Raw genomic sequence first — 19,115 nt, 5'->3', positions numbered from 1 at the left:
ATTCATTTTGTAACATAAAGGTGGATTTGTCACCTTAACATTAAACATAAGCATTCAAGTTAATTAAAGATAACTCTCTGAGAAAATGTCTGGCTGGTATCTAGTTGTGTATTAATTAAGGTGGCTAGACTTCAGTATTGCTTGCAAACAGTAAGAATTTATATTTCTCAGATGGGCCACTAGGTGGTGCTAGACACAGCTGCAGAACGGATAACAAAAGCGCCACTGAATATCTGTGCCGTTGTTGCTGTGGATCACGGAAGTTTGTAGGAACTTCTCACATGATCTCAAGAGAAGAATGTATGACTTTACATGCAGTGGTGGCATTCACAACTGGACGGCTTCCATTTTCAATAGCAAACCCAGGCCCGTTTCCATACAGTATGGAGGTGTGAGGTTTTCTGCATTTTCAGGTGCCAATCCTTAAGAAAGAAACCAGCGATGACTCTTCTTACCTTAATGTCACTCAGCATCAGGTCAGTCAGGTCAGTATAGACCCCTGGGTTAATGGCTGATGTAATGTCTGGGTATTCATCCTTGTTGTGCTTGGAGACCAGGTGAATACTGATTGGAACACTTGCTTAGCTAACTATTGCACCAATACAAGTTGCAATATTGTGCACGATTATAGGCTTTATTTCAAATTAACTAAAACATCATCGTGTCTGTTTTATGATATTTCTCTCATACCAATAATTGCACTGAATGCATGTTATAGTTGCATGTACAATTTGTATTTGTGTATGCATTTTTAAGATGTAATAAAACAGTGGATTTTTTTTTTTAATGCTTACCTATCAAGTAGTCTTTTTAACATCAACAGCATCCAATCCAGCCTTATTCCAGACATATTTTGCCCCCTAAACAATAATACAAATTATATATAAGGTTGACTTTTTATTTATAGTTCAAACAAAGATCCTAAATACTAAATAATCAAGTACTGATTTTTGTTTGTAGTTCAAGTTGTTATTTTAAGTCTTGTGTCCGTATATTAGCTCTGGTTTCTTTAATAGTCCTATTTCTGCATCCCCTACTAAATAACACTGGAGTTCTGCAGTGTATGCAGCAGTACAGTACTATGCCATGGCGCACAACTTTTCATTCATGTACAAACGGTGGCTCCTGTACCTCTCTTTTGCTGAGTCACTCGTCAATGAGGTTCCTCCCGTCCAATCGGATGCCCGCTTGGGCCGGGTGCGTTGGGTACTCAGGGTTGGGGGTCATGTACTTTAACAGCAGTGTGGAGTAGTGGTTAGGGCTCTGGACTCTTGACCGGAGGGTCGTGGGTTCAATCCCCGGTGGGGACACTGCTGTTGTACCCTTGAGCAAGGTACTTTACCTAGATTGCTCCAGTAAAAACCCAACTGTATAAATGGGTAATTGTATGTAAAATAATGTGATATCTGTATAATGTGAAATAATGTATAATGTGATATCTTGTAACAATTGTAAGTCGCCCTGGATAAGGGCGTCTGCTAAGAAATAAATAATAATAATAATAATAATAATAATAATAATAATAATAATAATAATAATAATAATAATAATAATAATAACAACAGCAGGTTTGTTTGACAAAGTGTGTGCAAGAAATACACTCTCAATATGATTAATGGTAGCTGCATTAAGCTGAAAAAATATATATAATGCTAACACTGTAAATGTAACACGTGTAATTACATAGTTATTACAGCGACCACCCACACACGTGTAACAGCTGTGTGGAAGCACTCTGCAATGAATGGTGCTTTATCCAGGTGTAACACCGCAAGCCACTTCTGCAATACAGAGGGTCTTCGGGAGGCATGGCAGGGACGGTTCATTTTCTAGGACTCAGTGGACCGGTCATTCCTGGTTGAATGATCACTAATACCAGGTGCTTTTGTAACAGTGTAGTCATGTGCTGGTAATTTTGTTATTTTATGATTTATAAAACATAGGAACACAGAAAATGCTCCTGTAATAAACCGATTTTTAAGTTTTTAGCTACAAAAAAAAAGAGCTTCCAGGGCCCCTCTGCGTAAAGTTGCCCCTCCACCGACTGAAACGTGAAATGGCACCCCTGATACCTCCCTGCTGGGAGCCCTTAAAAAGTGATCTGAGCCTGAGGTCTCTCTGGGGAAGGGAGGGAGCTCATAAAAAAAAAAAAAAACACACAACTCCCTAAATCAAAGCCACAGCTTTAGAAACCTGAGAAGGGAGAATGGCAAATAAATGAATGAATACAAAAAAAAAGGATAATAATGAAATCACGGTTTACTTACCAGGGATTATTGCACTGGAGAGATGAATGGAAAGACAATCGACAAAGCAGTAATCCAATATCCACTGAGCACTGCCAGGGGTCCATGGTCTGTGTCAATGTGACTGATCCTGAGACAGACTGCCCTTGTGTTGCTTAATGTTCCTGAAACACTTGCAGATACAGTGCTTATTGGGGTCCTGGTACACCTCCCAGTACCACTACTGATGTTATGCTACAAAATACACACAACAAACTTTTTCACAAAATGTATTCAATGGTTTATTATTATTTAGTGGTTATTACAAAATATACAATAGAAATATCCTAATCTGTAATATTGACAGCGAATGGAAATCCATATTGGAAAACCCCTAATCACCAAATGCAGTAAAAAACTACTCTTACGTTTGCTGTGCTAATTCTGGCTTCACGTAACCCCAGATCCTGTGATAAGGCACATGTTTGACTTCAGTACCATACTAATTGTTACATTGCATATAGAGTGAAGTAGCTTAACTGCAGGCTTGCTTTACCCTCCTGTAGTTTGATCATTGTACTGCTCTGTCAGGAGGTTTGTGGGGAGGGGCTTCAGTCCAGACACAGCAAAAGGGTGCTGTTAAGTGATTTTGTGCTATCGATGCTAAAAAAAAAAAAAAAAAAAAAAAGGTCCTGAGATCCACCAGGAGTTACGCGGAGGGTGGCTGGCTTGCTTTCTCCTCAAGGTGTGTCAGGGGCTTTACCTCCCCAGCAGATAGAGCAGAGCCAGCAGAGCAGCGAGGAGGCCGGCGTGGGAGCGGGTCTGTGCCCCCGAGTTGGGTTCCTTCGGGCACTCGGTGTAGGGCTCGATGCAGCCCGCGTACGCCATCACATGGGCGATGTAGTTCTGCTCCTTCACACCCTGGAACAGGTGAGCCATGGGGCCTCTGGCGAATACAGCCACGTCTTCACCACCGTGAGATTCAGAACTCAGAGGGACCGCCGCCTGCTGCCTGTACTCCACATCCACTGCGGAGAGCGAGAAAGAAAGGAAAGAAAATGAAAGCGAGGTAAATAACATACTTGATAGCATTGTAATTAAAAGATTTTGGCGGAACACTTAATTCTGTGGTTTTGTTACCATGGAGAATTACGAACAACCATTTCTGATTTGTAACCTCTTTCACACTCAAACCGAAAAATAAGATTAAGAGCAAATAAAAAAGGGGCCTTTTTCAACCAAGAAGTGTATTGTAAAATCTCAGAAAAATGCATGGTTATCGCAGGTGTAATGGTTGATAGGCACTGTGCCCTGAAGCAGCAAACATGACTTTGACCTGCTTGTTACAATCCCAGTATTGTAGAGTAATAACACAGTTAACCTTCACCTAGATAAATAAGACATGAAGAGCAGACTGCCCCATTCCTTATTACAGGGTAGTGCAGATCTGCTGACAGGGTTACTGACGGAGCAACAGCACAGCACTTTGGCAACACCTGCAGTTTCAAATGGGAGGCCTTTTCAGCTCTGCATTTGTTTATGTGGTTTCAGAGGTGAAGGTAAGACGTTAATTTAGAGTCATAACAAGTTAAATCAGAAGGTGCTACAGAAATGGCCATTAAATTGTGGCAGGTGACGTGTTCCACTGTTAGACTTACTGTAATCAACGGAGGTGATATTCGGTCTTGTTCCGTTCTCAAGGGCATGTCCAGGTCCGTTAGCATATAGGATGCTGGTAAAGGGCATGTTGTCCTCAGCTTGCTTGGGTGCTAGACCTGGAATAAAGAGGTGCTGTAAATATAGAAACTCCAGGCACACACAGGAAGCCTAATCATCTGCGCATGTAGGTAAGCAGTCTCCTGACTCACTGGGAGGGGATTCCTGTCTCAAACTCTTCAGATTCTCAATGAGAATGATCTATAATGTAGCGCTACAGAGCTCTGTCACAGAATCACATTCTGAAATGAGGAAATCAAAGGCCGTGCAGCCAGACTAGCAGCCCACAGTCGGAAGTGAATTGTGCATCGTATGTCTGCAGTTGTGTATACTGGTGTTCTTTAACTCAAGCTGGTTGGACTGCCTCTAGTTCAAACGGGACTCTCCCACACTTACCGAAGATGGGGTTCCCTCGGCCAGTGCTTCCTCCCAAGGTGAACACGTGGGAGTGGTCGGCTGTGACCACAGTGAGAGTCTCCTGCTCTTCGGTCAGCTCCAAAGCCCTCTTGACAGCTCGGTCGAACATCACCGTCTCCGTCAGCGCCTTCTGAGCTCTGCCCCCGTGGTGGCCGTGATCGATCCTCCCGCTTATACAGGATCAGAGCAAACATTCAGCCAGCGCTCTGCAGGACCAGGGCGGCACGCACCCATATACAAGTCTTAGCAAAAGCATGGCAAAGTGTAACGAAGCACAGGAAAGCATGGCAAAGTGTAACGAAGCACAGGAAAGCATGGCAAAGTGTAACAAAGCACAGTGAAAGCATGGCAAAGTGTAACGAAGCACAGGAAAGCATGGCAAAGTGTAACAAAGCACAGTGAAAGCATGGCAAAGTGTAATGAAGCACAGGAAAGCATGGCAAAGTGTAACGAAGCACAGGAAAGCATGGCAAAGTGTAATGAAGCACAGTGAAAGCATGGCAAAGTGTAATGAAGCACAGGAAAGCATGGCAAAGTGTAACGAAGCACAGTGAAAGCATGGCAAAGTGTAACGAAGCACAGTGAAAGCATGGCAAAGTGTAACGAAGCACAGTGAAAGCATGGCAAAGTGTAACGAAGCACAGGAAAGCATGGCAAAGTGTAATGAAGCACAGGAAAGCATGGCAAAGTGTAACGAAGCACAGGAATGCATGGCAAAGTGTAATGAAGCACAGGAAAGCATGGCAAAGTGTAATGAAGCACAGGAAAGCATGGCAAAGTGTAATGAAGCACAGTGAAAGCATGGCAAAGTGTAACGAAGCACAGGAAAGCATGGCAAAGTGTAACGAAGCACAGTGAAAGCATGGCAAAGTGTAATGAAGCACAGTGAAAGCATGGCAAAGTGTAACGAAGCACAGGAAAGCATGGCAAAGTGTAACGAAGCACAGGAAAGCATGGCAAAGTGTAACGAAGCACAGGAAAGCATGGCAAAGTGTAACGAAGCACAGGAAAGCATGGCAAAGTGTAACGAAGCACAGGAAAGCATGGCAAAGTGTAATGAAGCACAGTGAAAGCATGGCAAAGTGTAATGAAGCACAGTGAAAGCATGGCAAAGTGTAAAGAAGCACAGTGAAAGCATGGCAAAGTGTAACGAAGCACAGGAAAGCATGGCAAAGTGTAACGAAGCACAGGAAAGCATGGCAAAGTGTAACGAAGCACAGTGAAAGCATGGCAAAGTGTAATGAAGCACAGTGAAAGCATGGCAAAGTGTAATGAAGCACAGTGAAAGCATGGCAAAGTGTAACGAAGCACAGTGAAAGCATGGCAAAGTGTAATGAAGCACAGTGAAAGCATGGCAAAGTGTAACGAAGCACAGTGAAAGCATGGCAAAGTGTAACGAAGCACAGTGAAAGCATGGCAAAGTGTAACGAAGCACAGGAAAGCATGGCAAAGTGTAACGAAGCACAGGAAAGCATGGCAAAGTGTAACGAAGCACAGGAAAGCATGGCAAAGTGTAACGAAGCACAGGAAAGCATGGCAAAGTGTAATGAAGCACAGTGAAAGCATGGCAAAGTGTAACGAAGCACAGTGAAAGCATGGCAAAGTGTAATGAAGCACAGTGAAAGCATGGCAAAGTGTAACGAAGCACAGTGAAAGCATGGCAAAGTGTAATGAAGCACAGGAAAGCATGGCAAAGTGTAACGAAGCACAGGAAAGCATGGCAAAGTGTAATGAAGCACAGTGAAAGCATGGCAAAGTGTAATGAAGCACAGTGAAAGCATGGCAAAGTGTAATGAAGCACAGTGAAAGCATGGCAAAGTGTAATGAAGCACAGGAAAGCATGGCAAAGTGTAACGAAGCACAGGAAAGCATGGCAAAGTGTAACGAAGCACAGTGAAAGCATGGCAAAGTGTAATGAAGCACAGTGAAAGCATGGCAAAGTGTAACGAAGCACAGTGAAAGCATGGCAAAGTGTAACGAAGCACAGTGAAAGCATGGCAAAGTGTAATGAAGCACAGTGAAAGCATGGCAAAGTGTAATGAAGCACAGTGAAAGCATGGCAAAGTGTAATGAAGCACAGTGAAAGCATGGCAAAGTGTAATGAAGCACAGGAAAGCATGGCAAAGTGTAACGAAGCACAGGAAAGCATGGCAAAGTGTAATGAAGCACAGTGAAAGCATGGCAAAGTGTAATGAAGCACAGTGAAAGCATGGCAAAGTGTAATGAAGCACAGTGAAAGCATGGCAAAGTGTAATGAAGCACAGTGAAAGCATGGCAAAGTGTAATGAAGCACAGTGAAAGCATGGCAAAGCATAGGCAAGGATTCTAAAGACCAGTAAGGTATGGTAAAGCATATTAAAAAACAAAGCAACCAGGGTAAATGATGGGAAAAACTGCAAGAATACAGTGGTAAACTTTTAGAAGGGCACAACTGAAGAGTAAACTGTAATCTATCAGGTACTCTGTCACAAAACCTAGAATTACTGTTTATTATCAACAAAAAAAAACCTGTAGGGAAGTACAAAGGGCACTGCAGAAATGCGCAAGTACAGGATACACAAACATGAATGAATGATCTGTAGCTCAGATGTCAAGGGGCAGTCCATTCTATGGGAACGTAACAAACTGACAATATAGATATCCTCAAACGGTTTTGCCCTTACACAAAGTAAGCCAAAGCAATATTGCCCTTCATTTTCCTGTTCGTCTTTTCAGCCAAAGAAACAGTCAATGCAATTAGACACTCGGTGCACAATTCTGAATCAATTAGACTTGCTATGCACTATGTATCTTTTAGCTGTGCTGCAGCAGCATTCTGTTTCTCAATGGCATCAGAGGTAAATTAGTGTCTGCTAAGCTCTGGAGACATTTTACTCATCTTCCACAAACAGGTAGAATCCCTTGGGGTTCTTGCGGAGGATCTGGATTGCTTTTTCTGTCATCTCAACGATGGAGGGGTCTGTAGTGGTGTTGCGGTTAACCTCGTACTTGCAGTCCTTCGGCTCAAACAGACCTGGAATCCAAACCTGTTTTATTCATGTCCACAGCTACCGACCGAGTTTTATAGTAGTACTCTACATTTCATTTTTAACAAGACTGGCAGTTAATTGCAAAATCTATGCAACAATTTACCCTCAAGACAAGTTCCTACGATCACAAAATTATTATTTATTTCTTTACTATTCCAAAAATGAGGACTGAATATGATAGACAGTGCTTTAGTTATGCAGCCCCACTGCCTGTCTTACTGAACTGATAAGAATTCTTATGCCAGTAGCAGTTAGAAAAGGGATTTTAAAACCTTGGCTAGCGCTCTTTTAACTGTTATTAATCATTTGTGTTTTAAATGCATTACCCATGAGATAGTTGGTTGATTTGACGTCGACAGCATCCAACTGTTCTTTGTTCCAAACGTACTTTGCACCCTTAGGCTGAAACAAAAAAGTGCTGATAACAGTAATTCAGTCAAACATGGATTCAGTTGAAAGGTGTAGCACAGTATGCAGGTACTTACTCTCTGAGCGTCCAGCCACGCCTGAATGAGGTCTTTGCCATCCTTCCTAGTCCCGTTCTGAGACCCGTCTGTCGGGTACTCTGGGTCAGGCGTTCCCCGGGGAGTCATGTACTTCCGTCCCCCACCAAGGATTACCTGCAGCGCAGGGGAGGAACAGCGCAGCTCAGTGTTCAAAACAACTCAATTTGTGTTTCAGCACATAACAGGTGTTAAAACTTTGACTTAAAAATGTGACTTTTATTTGTACCCTTATAGAGGTTTACCAATGTGAATTCTTGCAGTTCTACCATGCTGTTCCCATGGTTCTACTATGCATTTACCATAGTTTGCCATGTTTATTAATATGCTTCACCATACCTCTGTGCTTTACAGTACTTCCCTATACTTTACTACACTTTGCTGTGCTTTGACTATGGGAAGCTTTTACAAGGGTTAGTTTACTATGGTTTGTTTTTTTAGTAAGCTTCACTGTACCCCTCAGTGCTTTACAATGCTTGCCTATGCTCTACCATGCTTCCACTGTACTTGATCACACTCTGCTGTGCTTTTATAAGGGCATGAGTGCTGGCTCACATCGATGTCGGTGTTGCGAATCAGCTGCAGGGCAGTATCGGTGCAGCCGTCCCTGGCGTCCTCCTTGGACATGTCGGCGTCAGCGTACCAGTACCGGCTCACCGAGTGAGCGTAGGCGGCAGAGGGGGAGGCGTGCTGCACGCGGGTGGTGGTCACGATGCCCACCGACTTCCCTGAAACAGAGCAATGACAGAGTGGGGCTTTCTTTACCCAGCGCGGGTTCAAGCAAGGGATATCCTCACAGTGTTGCTCGGCTATGGCCAAGCTGGTCCCCTGGATTAGCAGCTGGTACCTTGGGCCTTGGCGCGGTGCAGGACGGAGTGCACCTCGTTCCCGAAGGTGGTGTTGCACACGTCGTACTCCGCGGCGGCGCTCACACCCACCGTCTTGGCGTTGGCTTTCACGCCGCACAGATAGGCAGTGGCAGTGCCGGCGCTGTCAGGAACCTGCCGGTCCACATTGTAGGTCTGCCGTGGGAAAGCACAAGCAGGTTTGGTGAAGGTGTTTAAGCAAAGCCATTTAAATGCAATACAAGTGAGAGGGAATTCCATTCTGAATCAGCAAACATGCCCTGTAAAAGCTTTCTGTATTTTAACAAGTGATAAAATGATATAGTACAAGTATTTTTATTATAAACTCAGGGTTAACGCTCAGTCAGTCAGTCAGCCAGCTACCTTGGAGAGTGCGAGATAGGGGAACTCATCCATGGTCAGCACTGTCTCCTCTCCTGGCTTCCCATCCATCTGTCCTTTCAGGATCCTTGCGGCAGTCACCGTCGTCACTCCCATTCCTGCAAAAGAATGGATTACCTTGCCATGTTATTGATACTGAATCACTGGGATCCTTTAAGACCACGACTTGATAAAGTTTTGTGATCAGCCAGCTACTAGAAACCAATTGAGCACTAATGGGGTGAATGGCCTCCTCTCTCATGTTCCCCACATGCATGTCCTGGGGGATGGTGTGGGGGTGAGGAGAAAGTAGATCAACCCCCAGTCCCATGCGCTCTCTGTTCTATTTAATTTAACCTGAATATAGTGCCCATTGTTCTGAAATGAGTGGGGGTTCTGAGGGGTGGAGACTGGCACTCCAATTGTTCTGAACTGAGCAGGGGTTCTGAGGGGCGGAGACTGGCACTCCCATTGTTCTGAACTGAGCGGGGGTTCTGAGGGGCAGAGACTGGCACTCCCATTGTTCTGAACTGAGCGGGGGTTCCGAGGGGCGGAGACTGGCACTCCCATTGTTCTGAACTGAGCGGGGGTTCTGAGGGGCGGAGACTGGCACTCACCATCTCCAAGGAAGAGCATGAGGTTCTTGGCCCGGTGGTTGATAGGCTCCTGTTTGAGAGCTGCTTCCAGCGTCTCCTTTGCTTGGGCGTTCCAGTAATGAGGGCTCTTCTCCTTGTTGTCTGCGGGGTAAAGTATGGAAACATGTTCAGTATCAAGATCAGCCCCTTCCAGTAAAAACATGACAATCTGTTTTATTCTTTTAAAGGGCCACCTTTTTGTGTACCAACGATTAACTGTTACCTACAGTAGCTTACTGGCATTTTTATTTGTGGTTAGTTTTTATATTAACCAATTTATAAACTACAGTGATATGATTGACTTGGAGTTGATGATGCATCTATTGTCCACTGAACACTTAATTGTTTTATAAATTGGCTTCTGTAGGTTAACTAATTAGCAATATATATATATATATATTGTTGTTCGATACACAAACTTGGAAAGGTTTCCGAATCCCTTCTCGCACTGTATTCCTGAGGAAATAGCGCTTGTCCCCATTTCAGGTTACCAACCAGACACTGAGCAAAAGCATCTCATCAATCTCCTTCTATCAATGAACAATCTCTGAAAACAGACGAGGGTTTTATCTTACAGCTTGTATGTTTGAGTCTCTTCCACTAGTGATCGTTTTCTGCATTGAAAAAAAAAAAAAAAAAACAGTAGGGCTTTATCATCTTGAAACGTATCTATTCTACGAACCTTGGCAATATCACCACCACCACACTGGAAACAAGATGCTGAATCTCATCTAGGCTATCCTGGTGACCTAACATATCGAAACTCTCAATTTTGCTCTCTTACTGTGCTATAAAGTGCATTCTAGCTGATAAATGACAAGAAGAAACATTCCGAACGTAGACTTCTCACCTGCAGGCACACCCCCGGAGACTGGATTTATAAAGCAAAGCCCTGCAGCAGCTGCCAGGCGCAGGAGCACCAAGGCCTGCGCACAGTCACGCACGCAAAGCATCCCGCAGAACTCTCTGTGCACCAACCAAAGGGAGCGTGCACACTGGGCTTTTAAACCATCGGGTTTACTGCAAGAGACCTGGTCAGCACGACATGGTGTGGAGAGGAAACTGGCGTGGCAGTAAAACAAAACAATGGCATTTCGTCAGGAAGAGTCATGTTTCTGGAGCATTAGCTACATCCTTTTCAAATGGACACACGACACAACTCAAAGTGGGGCATGCTTCAAATAGGTTTGGTATGTTTATTTTTCTGTCTCTCAAAGAATAATGAAAATTTCAGTGCTTGAGTCTTAAATCTATCCGTAAGGAACAGCAATATGAATTCTTGTAGCCTGTCTGCTCTTCTCCCCAAATGCAGTATTGCCCAGACAAGAGAAGCATCCCTGGCCTGGACTGCTGTGTACCTCATTTAAACAGCTCACAGCACGCCTCCAAAGATGCACCCAAAACCAAGAACTCGGATGAGTCACTCAAACTATATTTGGAGCAAACATGTAGCTTCCTATTGCATTGTTGTATTGTATTGTAATGTATTCGTTGGAACATCCTGTTCATTTATGAGAAACAGAGCAAATATGAAAAGGACTGATATCAATCTTGGGGCTCTGACAATGTAACAAAAGCACTCGCTCTTGTGTGACCATTTTAGCAAGAAAGCAGTTTTTCTAACCTTTCTTTGGTATATCGCTGGTAGGAAATGCACTGGTTACTTGCAGATAGCACTGTGTAGAATATTGATTTCATCTTTCCTTTTATTACGGTTTAAGCAGGATGAGGATGTTCTGCCAGTAGTTTGTACTTTGTAGTTTTTCCCATGCTTTTCCCAGGATTAAACTATGCATGTTTATTAATACGCATTACCGTACCTCGCTGCTCTTAACAATGCTTCCCTATGCTTTACCATGCTTTCACTGTGCTTTATTACACTTTGCTATGCTACTGCGGTAAACTTTTATAAGGGACGCAGCAGGAGATGTCGAAAAGGTTACTGTTTAACCTTCTGACCTAGAACACTGCTGAATGGGATGTTTCTGATTCTCCCAGTCAAAAATATATTAACTACCCCTGAGGAGTGAAATGTGCAGGAAGTGGGCATGGGGTGATGGGACAGATGGACAGATAAGGCTAATGGATCAGGACAAAACGTAAATAAATACATAAATACATCAAGAAAGAAAGAAAGAAAGAAAGAAAGAAAGAAAGGAGACAGATGCAGATACACGCCATATCTCCTGCCTTGCACTAAACATAGGAAGGACAGGGTACTTGCATTACCCTAAACAAAAACATGGACATAGAGACATGTTGTCAGTTATGGTAAAGACAGCTTGGAGAGTGGATTAAAAAAAATATTTTGAGTAGATTTTTCAGAATATGAAATGCATACATGACTGATTAATGTATTATGCACATGGATTCCCCCCCCATATATCCATATATATATATATATATATATATATATATATATATATATATATATATATATATATATATATATATGGATATATATATATATATAGAAGCTGCATCTCCCTGTTAAGATTCAGTCACAGTGGGCACTCGGTTGGTATAGATGCTTCCATACACAAAACTGCAGGAGCTACTGTCTGAAAGTGAAGATTTCCACCGCCAGCGTCTGTAGAACAGTAATAACTGAGGATGTGGACGCCTTTGTCAGATTGAATAAGGAAGCCGTTGTGGCCAACACCCTATCAACAGTGTTGTAGCCACTGTATATACAGTACGGCACTGCTGTCGGTACTTGTCAAGGTCACAGAATTATAAATAACTTGAAGATTCATGTCGCAATAAGATCCTAATGACATGAGCAGTGGAAATTCTCTTGCAGAGACCACACAGGGAGAATCATTGAGCTGATCTGAACCTTGCAGGACTGACTAGAGCTCTGGAGATGAAGCTGTGAATGCAGGGAAAGGGCTATTGAAACAACAGGATATGGTGGATTTCTCGTTTATATTTTTACCGATCTTTGTTAAGTACCAACTACATCTCTCTTTGAAAGAACATCAGAACACAAGCTGTATTTATGTCACTGGATAGATTACATTTAGACGTAACATTTGCGGTTAACAAACTTAGAGTAAGTTATCATAACAATATAGTTAAAGACAAAATTACAACAGGCAGATAAGATGCCAGTTAAAAATGCTCCAAATATTATAAAAGTAGCCTGTCCTGAAATTAGGACAATGGCACTTAATGGGTTAAAACCATCAGCAGTCTATAGGCAGAATGAGCCAATGAGAAGGCTTGGTGTCATTTTGTAACCAATCAGCAAGAAGGGCTTTCAACAGAGAGCAAACTGGAATACTCATGGCAGTGAAAAGTAGTTGAGAAGGGGGTCACACAATCAAAAATAATCTCTGTCCTGTAGTTGACCCTCCCCATTATTTTAAAATGGATGTTGGAACATTTACCTATAAATTATATAAATACATTTTTTTTTGACATTGAATTCTAAGTGTAGGTCTGCACACAGAGCCCCGGTGTTTAATTCTAACATGTCTGAATTTACTTCGCACTGATACCATGTTAGTGCATTTCACTTTAACACATGCATGCTTTAGAATAAATATATACTACACTAATTATACCACATCCAAACTGGAAGAAACATTATCACTGCAGATGGTGTAATTATCATTGAAGTACTAAATAAGAAATAGATTTTAGGTAGAATAGTGTTAGAGTTAAGCCATTAATTGATTGATTGTACACATGTTCTGATTAATTGAATAAAAGGAAACCCCTAATGAAAACCATGACAATGCTAATAATAATAATAATAATAATAATAATAATAATAATAATAACAACAATAATAATAACAATACCTGGAGTTACTGCAGAGGAACTGCAGCTGATCCCAACAAACATCAGCAGTAAGATCTCCATTCTGGTCCTCTACTGGTCTGTACACAACACTGAGCAGCTTCAGCTCTGCAGGTTTTATTGTAGGTTATCTCAGGCAAGCACCTTTGTACCTGCAGACTCAAGAGTTGCAGAGTACACAGTGGTCAGTGACACAGGGGCAATAAATATAAAGACAAAGAAGCAAATGACTTTATAACCCTTATACCTAAAAATGGCCAGCTTCGTCGAATGTGCTTTGCATGAGTTCCACGCAAACGTGGGGATAATTGAACTGGTTTTTCTGGTTTGAGCAATCGCAGATGCACACTCTGGATAGACCTCCAGGGTACCAGTTGGAAACAGCACAGCTAGTGCTTTGAAGCTCTTTCAAGAACAAGCAATCTATCACTAGCAATACCGAGACACAGCCATTCCACCACTATCTGAGTTTGGTCTTCTCAACTGGCAACGGACAGCAGGACTTTCTTTATTTTCATGGAGTACAGCTTGAAAACTACCAACAAACAGGCAAGTTGTATCTTCTTAATGAGAGGTCTGAGAATGTTTTTTTGTTCTTACCTCTTTAAGAAAGGTGCATTGGTAGTGCTTCAGTTAATCCTTGTTCTCACAGCACTCCCCTGGAAAGGGCACGGTGCCTCCAACAGAGCAGCAGGTTTAAACATGACCGTAACCTTGCAGAGGAATCAGTTTAATTAAAACCAACTTATCTGAACCGTCATCCCCGTTAGTATAAAAGGCAGGTTCAGCATGACTGCGATCATGAGACATAAAACATGAGCCAGGACCAAACAGTCTCTGTCTCTACGTATAATTAAAAGACCTCTGCAATACAGGGATTTATTTTAGCATGAGTATCTGAAACATGTTTACTTTCACACGCTGTAGGAATAAGCTTAATTGTTATATTTTCATAACATTATATTGTATAACACAGTGTGTGTTTGAATGCACATTTCTACAGTTTGTGGTTTTGTAATCTATTTCACTAGTATAACTCTCTTTGGGTGGGTCACGGTGTGCTGAGAGATGTGCTTATCTGAAGACAGGGTGATTGTTCTGTGCAAACTCGCAGATAAGCCATATACGTCAGTAAATGTTGACAATTGTGGTGGGCACCAAGATAACAGGAATGACAGGTCAGCCCTAATGCAGGGTTATATGGAGGGCGGGATCGCTGGTTTAGTGAGCTCCTGAAATCAAGTTACAGACATCAGAGTTGGCAGTGGGGCTCCTGGGACACTCAGTAATATAACCTTTGTCTTGTACTAGACTACTAACTAGAGACTGATCTGTTTATATGATTGTTGCAATCTTGTGTGCCGTTATCTATTGTGGTGATTGTATAATTGCTTGGTCCGTGCTCTTTACTTAACTGTGTATCATACTTCTAAACTGTTTTGTATATGCTACATATCAATTTGAGACATAAACCGAAATCTGTTGAACTGGAGTCATTGTTATTGCAGACGATAGAACAAATGATCAAATAAATACAACAATGCCTGCCTACATTTTGGTAACCTGAACTGAACTGGCTGTTAAACAATCTCCATGGGTAATAGAAGACTTTGAAAGAGGGCTCTTCTTATACCCTTGGTTTCCCAGACTGCATGAATTAGAGCAGTTCCAAACAGGGAGGTGGTGTTTGCATGGCCATTCTGCTTTAAAGGTCTGTCACCCAGGGACACTGCTGCTGTACCCTTGAGCAAGGTACTATACCTAGATTGCTCCAGTAAAAACCCAATTGTATAAATGGGTAATTGTATGTAAAAATAATGTGATATCTTGTAACAATTGTAAGTCTCCATGGATAAGGGCGTCTGCTAAGAAATAAATGATATAATTACAATTAAGTAACAGAGCTTGGTTGAAACGGAAACCCAGAAGAGCCTTTAGGTCTCTAGGCCAGGGTTGGAGACCCCTGTCCTACACAATGAGAGACATTGCCCACACAAAGTATTGCACTTATAGGACAGGGTACCGAGGAAATCACTGCAGCATGAAATAACAAAGCAGAAGAGCATCGCAAGAATTCAGAGCAGCATTTCCAAGTTGTTTATTGGGTGACATTGATCAGCTGATAAACACTAACTTGCCTGGTAACAGAAATGTACATTACATTTACAATCACATCAGAACGATAATGCCTTATCACAAGTACCACTGCAGTTTTTTTCACTTTTTTTGGTTTAATGTCTATTAATGTTCTAATAACAACAACAACAACAACAACATACAATAAATATCCCGTGTTTTGAGTACATATACACACAGTTTACACCAGAAAGCGAGTTGGACATTATCAATTACAAGTAGTGCTAGCCAAGCCAAATCCATGTTCTTCCCTTTTGGAAGTCCTTGCAATATCATCATCATGGATCCCACTTTTTGTCAGGTGAAAATCTTCTGTTTTTTTTTTTTTTTTTTTTTTGCTTGGTTTATGCTGTTAATGCATCCTGTATCCTGGTTCCCAATCGCTTCATTTGTTGTTCAGATTCTCTCCAATGGCCTTGCTACAATCACAGACCATGTGATCAACAGCACAGGTACCAGAATGCAGGAGGGTTTTCTATAGTGTTCTATTTGAAATATCTGCACATCCTGAACAACAGAACACAAAAGAATTCAAAAGATTTCCAGCACAATAAAAGGGGCACGTTAATAAACCTCAGATTTAGTATATACATTTTAAACCATCGGACAGCACTACTTTAACACCATTATTAGAAGTTACCTTGGTGCCCACAACACAGTGGTCAAGAACCATTTAGGACCCTCATTGTACACAACGTTGAGCAGAAGCACTGAAAACGATCAGTATGCTGAGAATGTCATGGCACAGGGTGTAATAAGCAGCAAACTGTAAACAAAGGCAACTGAGCTTTTGCGTGGAGTCCTGCACTCAGCCTCATGGCGTGGCAGTGGTTACAGTGGGATCTGGATTTAAAGTTTTGGTCGTGCTTCGTTTGTCACTTGGTCGGTAGACGGCAATGCAGGTTGCAAAAGCAGAAAAGCTGGAAAACCACACGATAGCTTCACACGCAGAGGTAAACAGAAGCTTAAATGTGGCATAGCTATGTGGCAGTTTGCAAGATCTGCTGTTGTCGAAAAACTGCCCATTCTTTCCAATCGTTACAGCTGATGTTTAGCATTCTTAAAATCGGCATTTCATACAGTCAGACAAGCTGTTCTGAATAAGGAGTAACATACGTATTTTAAAGCAAGTTTTTCTTGGTGAAAACATTGCTTTGCCACCTGCCAGAATATTTTAATTAAATAATTGTAAATGCAACCTTCTCAAAAAGTTTCATTTATTATATATAAAAAAAAACTAACCTGACATTAAATGTCAAAATGTAATTTTAATGAGCTCATTCCTCTAGCACCACATTTTGAATCACAAAGTAATTTTTAAAAAAGACTATTAAGGTCACATTTCATTTTTCTGCACCTAGCAATTACATTTAATGAAATTGTTGAAGGAATATCAAACCCATAATAATTATAAAAAAAAAAAAAAAAAAAAAAATGCATTTGCGTTTCATATTAAATGGCTTTTGACTTGAGGGCTAACAAACGTGCTATTCAAATACAGCAGCTGCTCTTGAATCCCAGAGAGACGTTAGTTAGGTGGCTTAGTGGTTATAGCGGTTATTATCTTAATTTGGTTCAGATCTAATTTCACTCACAGTGCAACATGAAAAAACCCACAAAACCCAATTGTTCTTTAAAGTCGTATCTCAATAGCGCATACACCTGGAATTCAGTAACGTACGTAAACACGAAATAAAGGGAGAGAACCCCCCCCCCCCCTCCACTTGCCACCCAGGCTGATGAGAGAACGGGAAGCTGGAGAGACGAAACACATTGTTACATCTGGCAAAGTTGGAGACTGGAGACACACAAATGGTTATAAAGCTCCAATGCCAAAGGGAAAACACAAACTGTTTACGGTGCAAAACTAAGGTGTGTTTTCTATTAGAGTAGAAATGTATTCCCTAAAAATAAAGAAGCACCCCGAATTTAATTACAGCATTTAAAAATGTAAATACAAAATCATACAATAGGTATTAGCACAATGTTAGCCTAGCCAGCACAGAACCCATGTCCTCCAAGAGCTGGTACTGTGTGTCCTGCACTGTAAGGGTTTGGCAGCTGTCTTCAGTGAATGAAAGGTTGCATTGACCTGTAAACACTCATTTGTTTCAGTTCTCCTGCCACTGTGGATGATGCTGTTAAAAACGTAGCTTAAGAACATTAAAAAAAAAAAAAAAAAAAAGGTACTGTACAGGTGCGATGCACCAAAACACTTTAAAAACAGTTATTTAAAACACAATGAGTGCATCATCCCATTTTTGACCTTTTTCTTTTCAAAGCAACTTTTGGAAACTCGTCAGGGGAGGCCGTGGTATTTTCCTTCTCTGGATTTCATGACATCATCTCACTCGGCCGTTTCAGAATGACATCATCTCACTCGGTCGTTTCAGAATGGCATCATCTCACTCGGCCGTTTCAGAATGGCGCTGTATTTCATGGGGCCTTCAGCCTTCAACACCACATCCACCAGCGTGAAAATCGAGAGCTCCTAGACAAACAGGAAAAGGGAAATACAGAATGAGTAGAAACAGGGACAGCTCCAGAAGAGTACTATTCCAAACCATAACTTTGAATGCTCCGGGCTGTCCCACTATTGAGCTCCACCTTGCTGTTGTGTGTGTGTGTGCGTGCGTGTGTGTGTGAGTGTAAACATGAAGCATATTTAAGGATTACAAAAATACTGGACACAGTCTTTCTTTTTTTTTTTTTTTTTGCTTTGTATTTTCCGTGTTTAATAAACAACTTGGTATGTTATGGCTGTCATGTGGTTTATCACACTTGTGTAACTCGCAAGCAGATTACAAAGGCGTCATTTACAAAACAGAGGTTCAACTTGCAAAAGCATTGGCCGTAATGTATTAAAGTAACTACAGTTGTCTCTCTGAACAAATGTCACCAATATAAACACAGTGCTATTTTTACCCGTTATATCGCCACCCCGCTATCCGCCATCCACCCAAGCCAAACAAATGTAAATATAAGCATTGTAGTTTCACTCATTGTCGCGCCAGCGGAATAATCATGGCCGATTCAAACAACAAAGTTATGCAGTTAACCTTTGACTCGCTTTCCTAATTCGTTGTTAACTGAACGTTCATACCAATGTCATCAACACTCCCGAAGCAAAACAGAAAGCACAAAATGGCGAGTCGACCCTACATTTAACAGCAGAGCAAAAGAAAAAAACCTGCATGTATGCATCTGACAATAAAAAAGCAAGACATCGCAAATGAGGCATACTGGAGATTGTAATGGTTAAAAACAAATGGCTTACCTTGATGGAACGGGTCGATTTGTTTAACCTGAAAAAGGCTTGACGCAGTCTGAAATAAGTGACTTTTAAAAACCACAGTAAAAAAAAATAAAAATAAAATATGGCAAGAGGTTTGTTTGTTTACGTGCAAGTTCTGCACAAATG

At 41.7% G+C, this 19,115-nt stretch overlaps 2 protein-coding genes across 5 annotated transcripts in view; both read right to left on the bottom strand.

The window, feature by feature from the left end:
- Positions 1 to 2,502: 2,502 nt before the first annotated feature.
- Positions 2,503 to 14,272, bottom strand: LOC117417310 (intestinal-type alkaline phosphatase 1-like). 3 transcript variants are annotated; one of them, XM_034029361.3, is made up of 12 exons: positions 14,159 to 14,272; positions 13,561 to 13,710; positions 9,734 to 9,853; positions 9,120 to 9,235; positions 8,738 to 8,912; positions 8,446 to 8,618; positions 7,873 to 8,007; positions 7,714 to 7,789; positions 7,237 to 7,371; positions 4,338 to 4,529; positions 3,884 to 4,000; positions 2,503 to 3,253 (listed from the first exon to the last, which is right to left on the bottom strand). In XM_034029361.3, exons 2-12 carry the CDS (start codon positions 13,619 to 13,621, stop codon positions 2,985 to 2,987), a joined length of 1,569 nt encoding a protein of 522 aa, XP_033885252.2. In that variant the 5' UTR covers positions 13,622 to 13,710; positions 14,159 to 14,272; the 3' UTR covers positions 2,503 to 2,984. The 3 variants fall into 3 exon arrangements, with proteins under 3 accessions (XP_033885252.2, XP_058890312.1, XP_033885251.2); XM_059034329.1 differs by lacking the exon at positions 14,159 to 14,272 and having other exon boundaries at positions 13,561 to 13,742; XM_034029360.3 differs by lacking the exons at positions 13,561 to 13,710; positions 14,159 to 14,272 and adding an exon at positions 10,602 to 10,753.
- Positions 14,273 to 15,632: 1,360 nt separating this feature from the next.
- Positions 15,633 to 19,115, bottom strand: part of LOC117417250 (DIS3-like exonuclease 2) — an 86,816-nt gene continuing 83,333 nt past the window's right edge. For both annotated transcript variants that reach the window (XM_034029234.3, XM_034029236.3), the window contains exon 21: positions 15,633 to 18,185. In XM_034029234.3, the coding sequence (XP_033885125.3) occupies positions 18,084 to 18,185 (102 nt within the window). In that variant the 3' untranslated portion in view covers positions 15,633 to 18,083. The remainder of the gene's footprint in view (positions 18,186 to 19,115) is intronic.

Source organism: Acipenser ruthenus, chromosome 12, assembly GCF_902713425.1.
Source record: "Acipenser ruthenus chromosome 12, fAciRut3.2 maternal haplotype, whole genome shotgun sequence".
NCBI classification, from domain to species: Eukaryota; Metazoa; Chordata; class Actinopteri; order Acipenseriformes; family Acipenseridae; genus Acipenser; species Acipenser ruthenus.
The sequence above is the reverse complement of the archived record's forward strand: the minus strand, read 5'-3'. Positions and strand labels throughout refer to the sequence as shown.

Coding starts and splice junctions, on each gene's coding strand:
- LOC117417310 (XM_034029360.3), bottom strand. CDS start 10,704: ATGCTTTGCGTGCGTGACTGTGCGCAGGCCTTGGTGCTCCTGCGCCTG. Junction 8,619..8,737: donor GCACCGCGCCAAGGCCCAAG/GTACCAGCTGCT, acceptor GCTCTGTTTCAG/GGAAGTCGGTGGGCATCGTG. Junction 7,790..7,872: donor CGTGGCTGGACGCTCAGAGA/GTAAGTACCTGC, acceptor TTTTTGTTTCAG/CCTAAGGGTGCAAAGTACGT.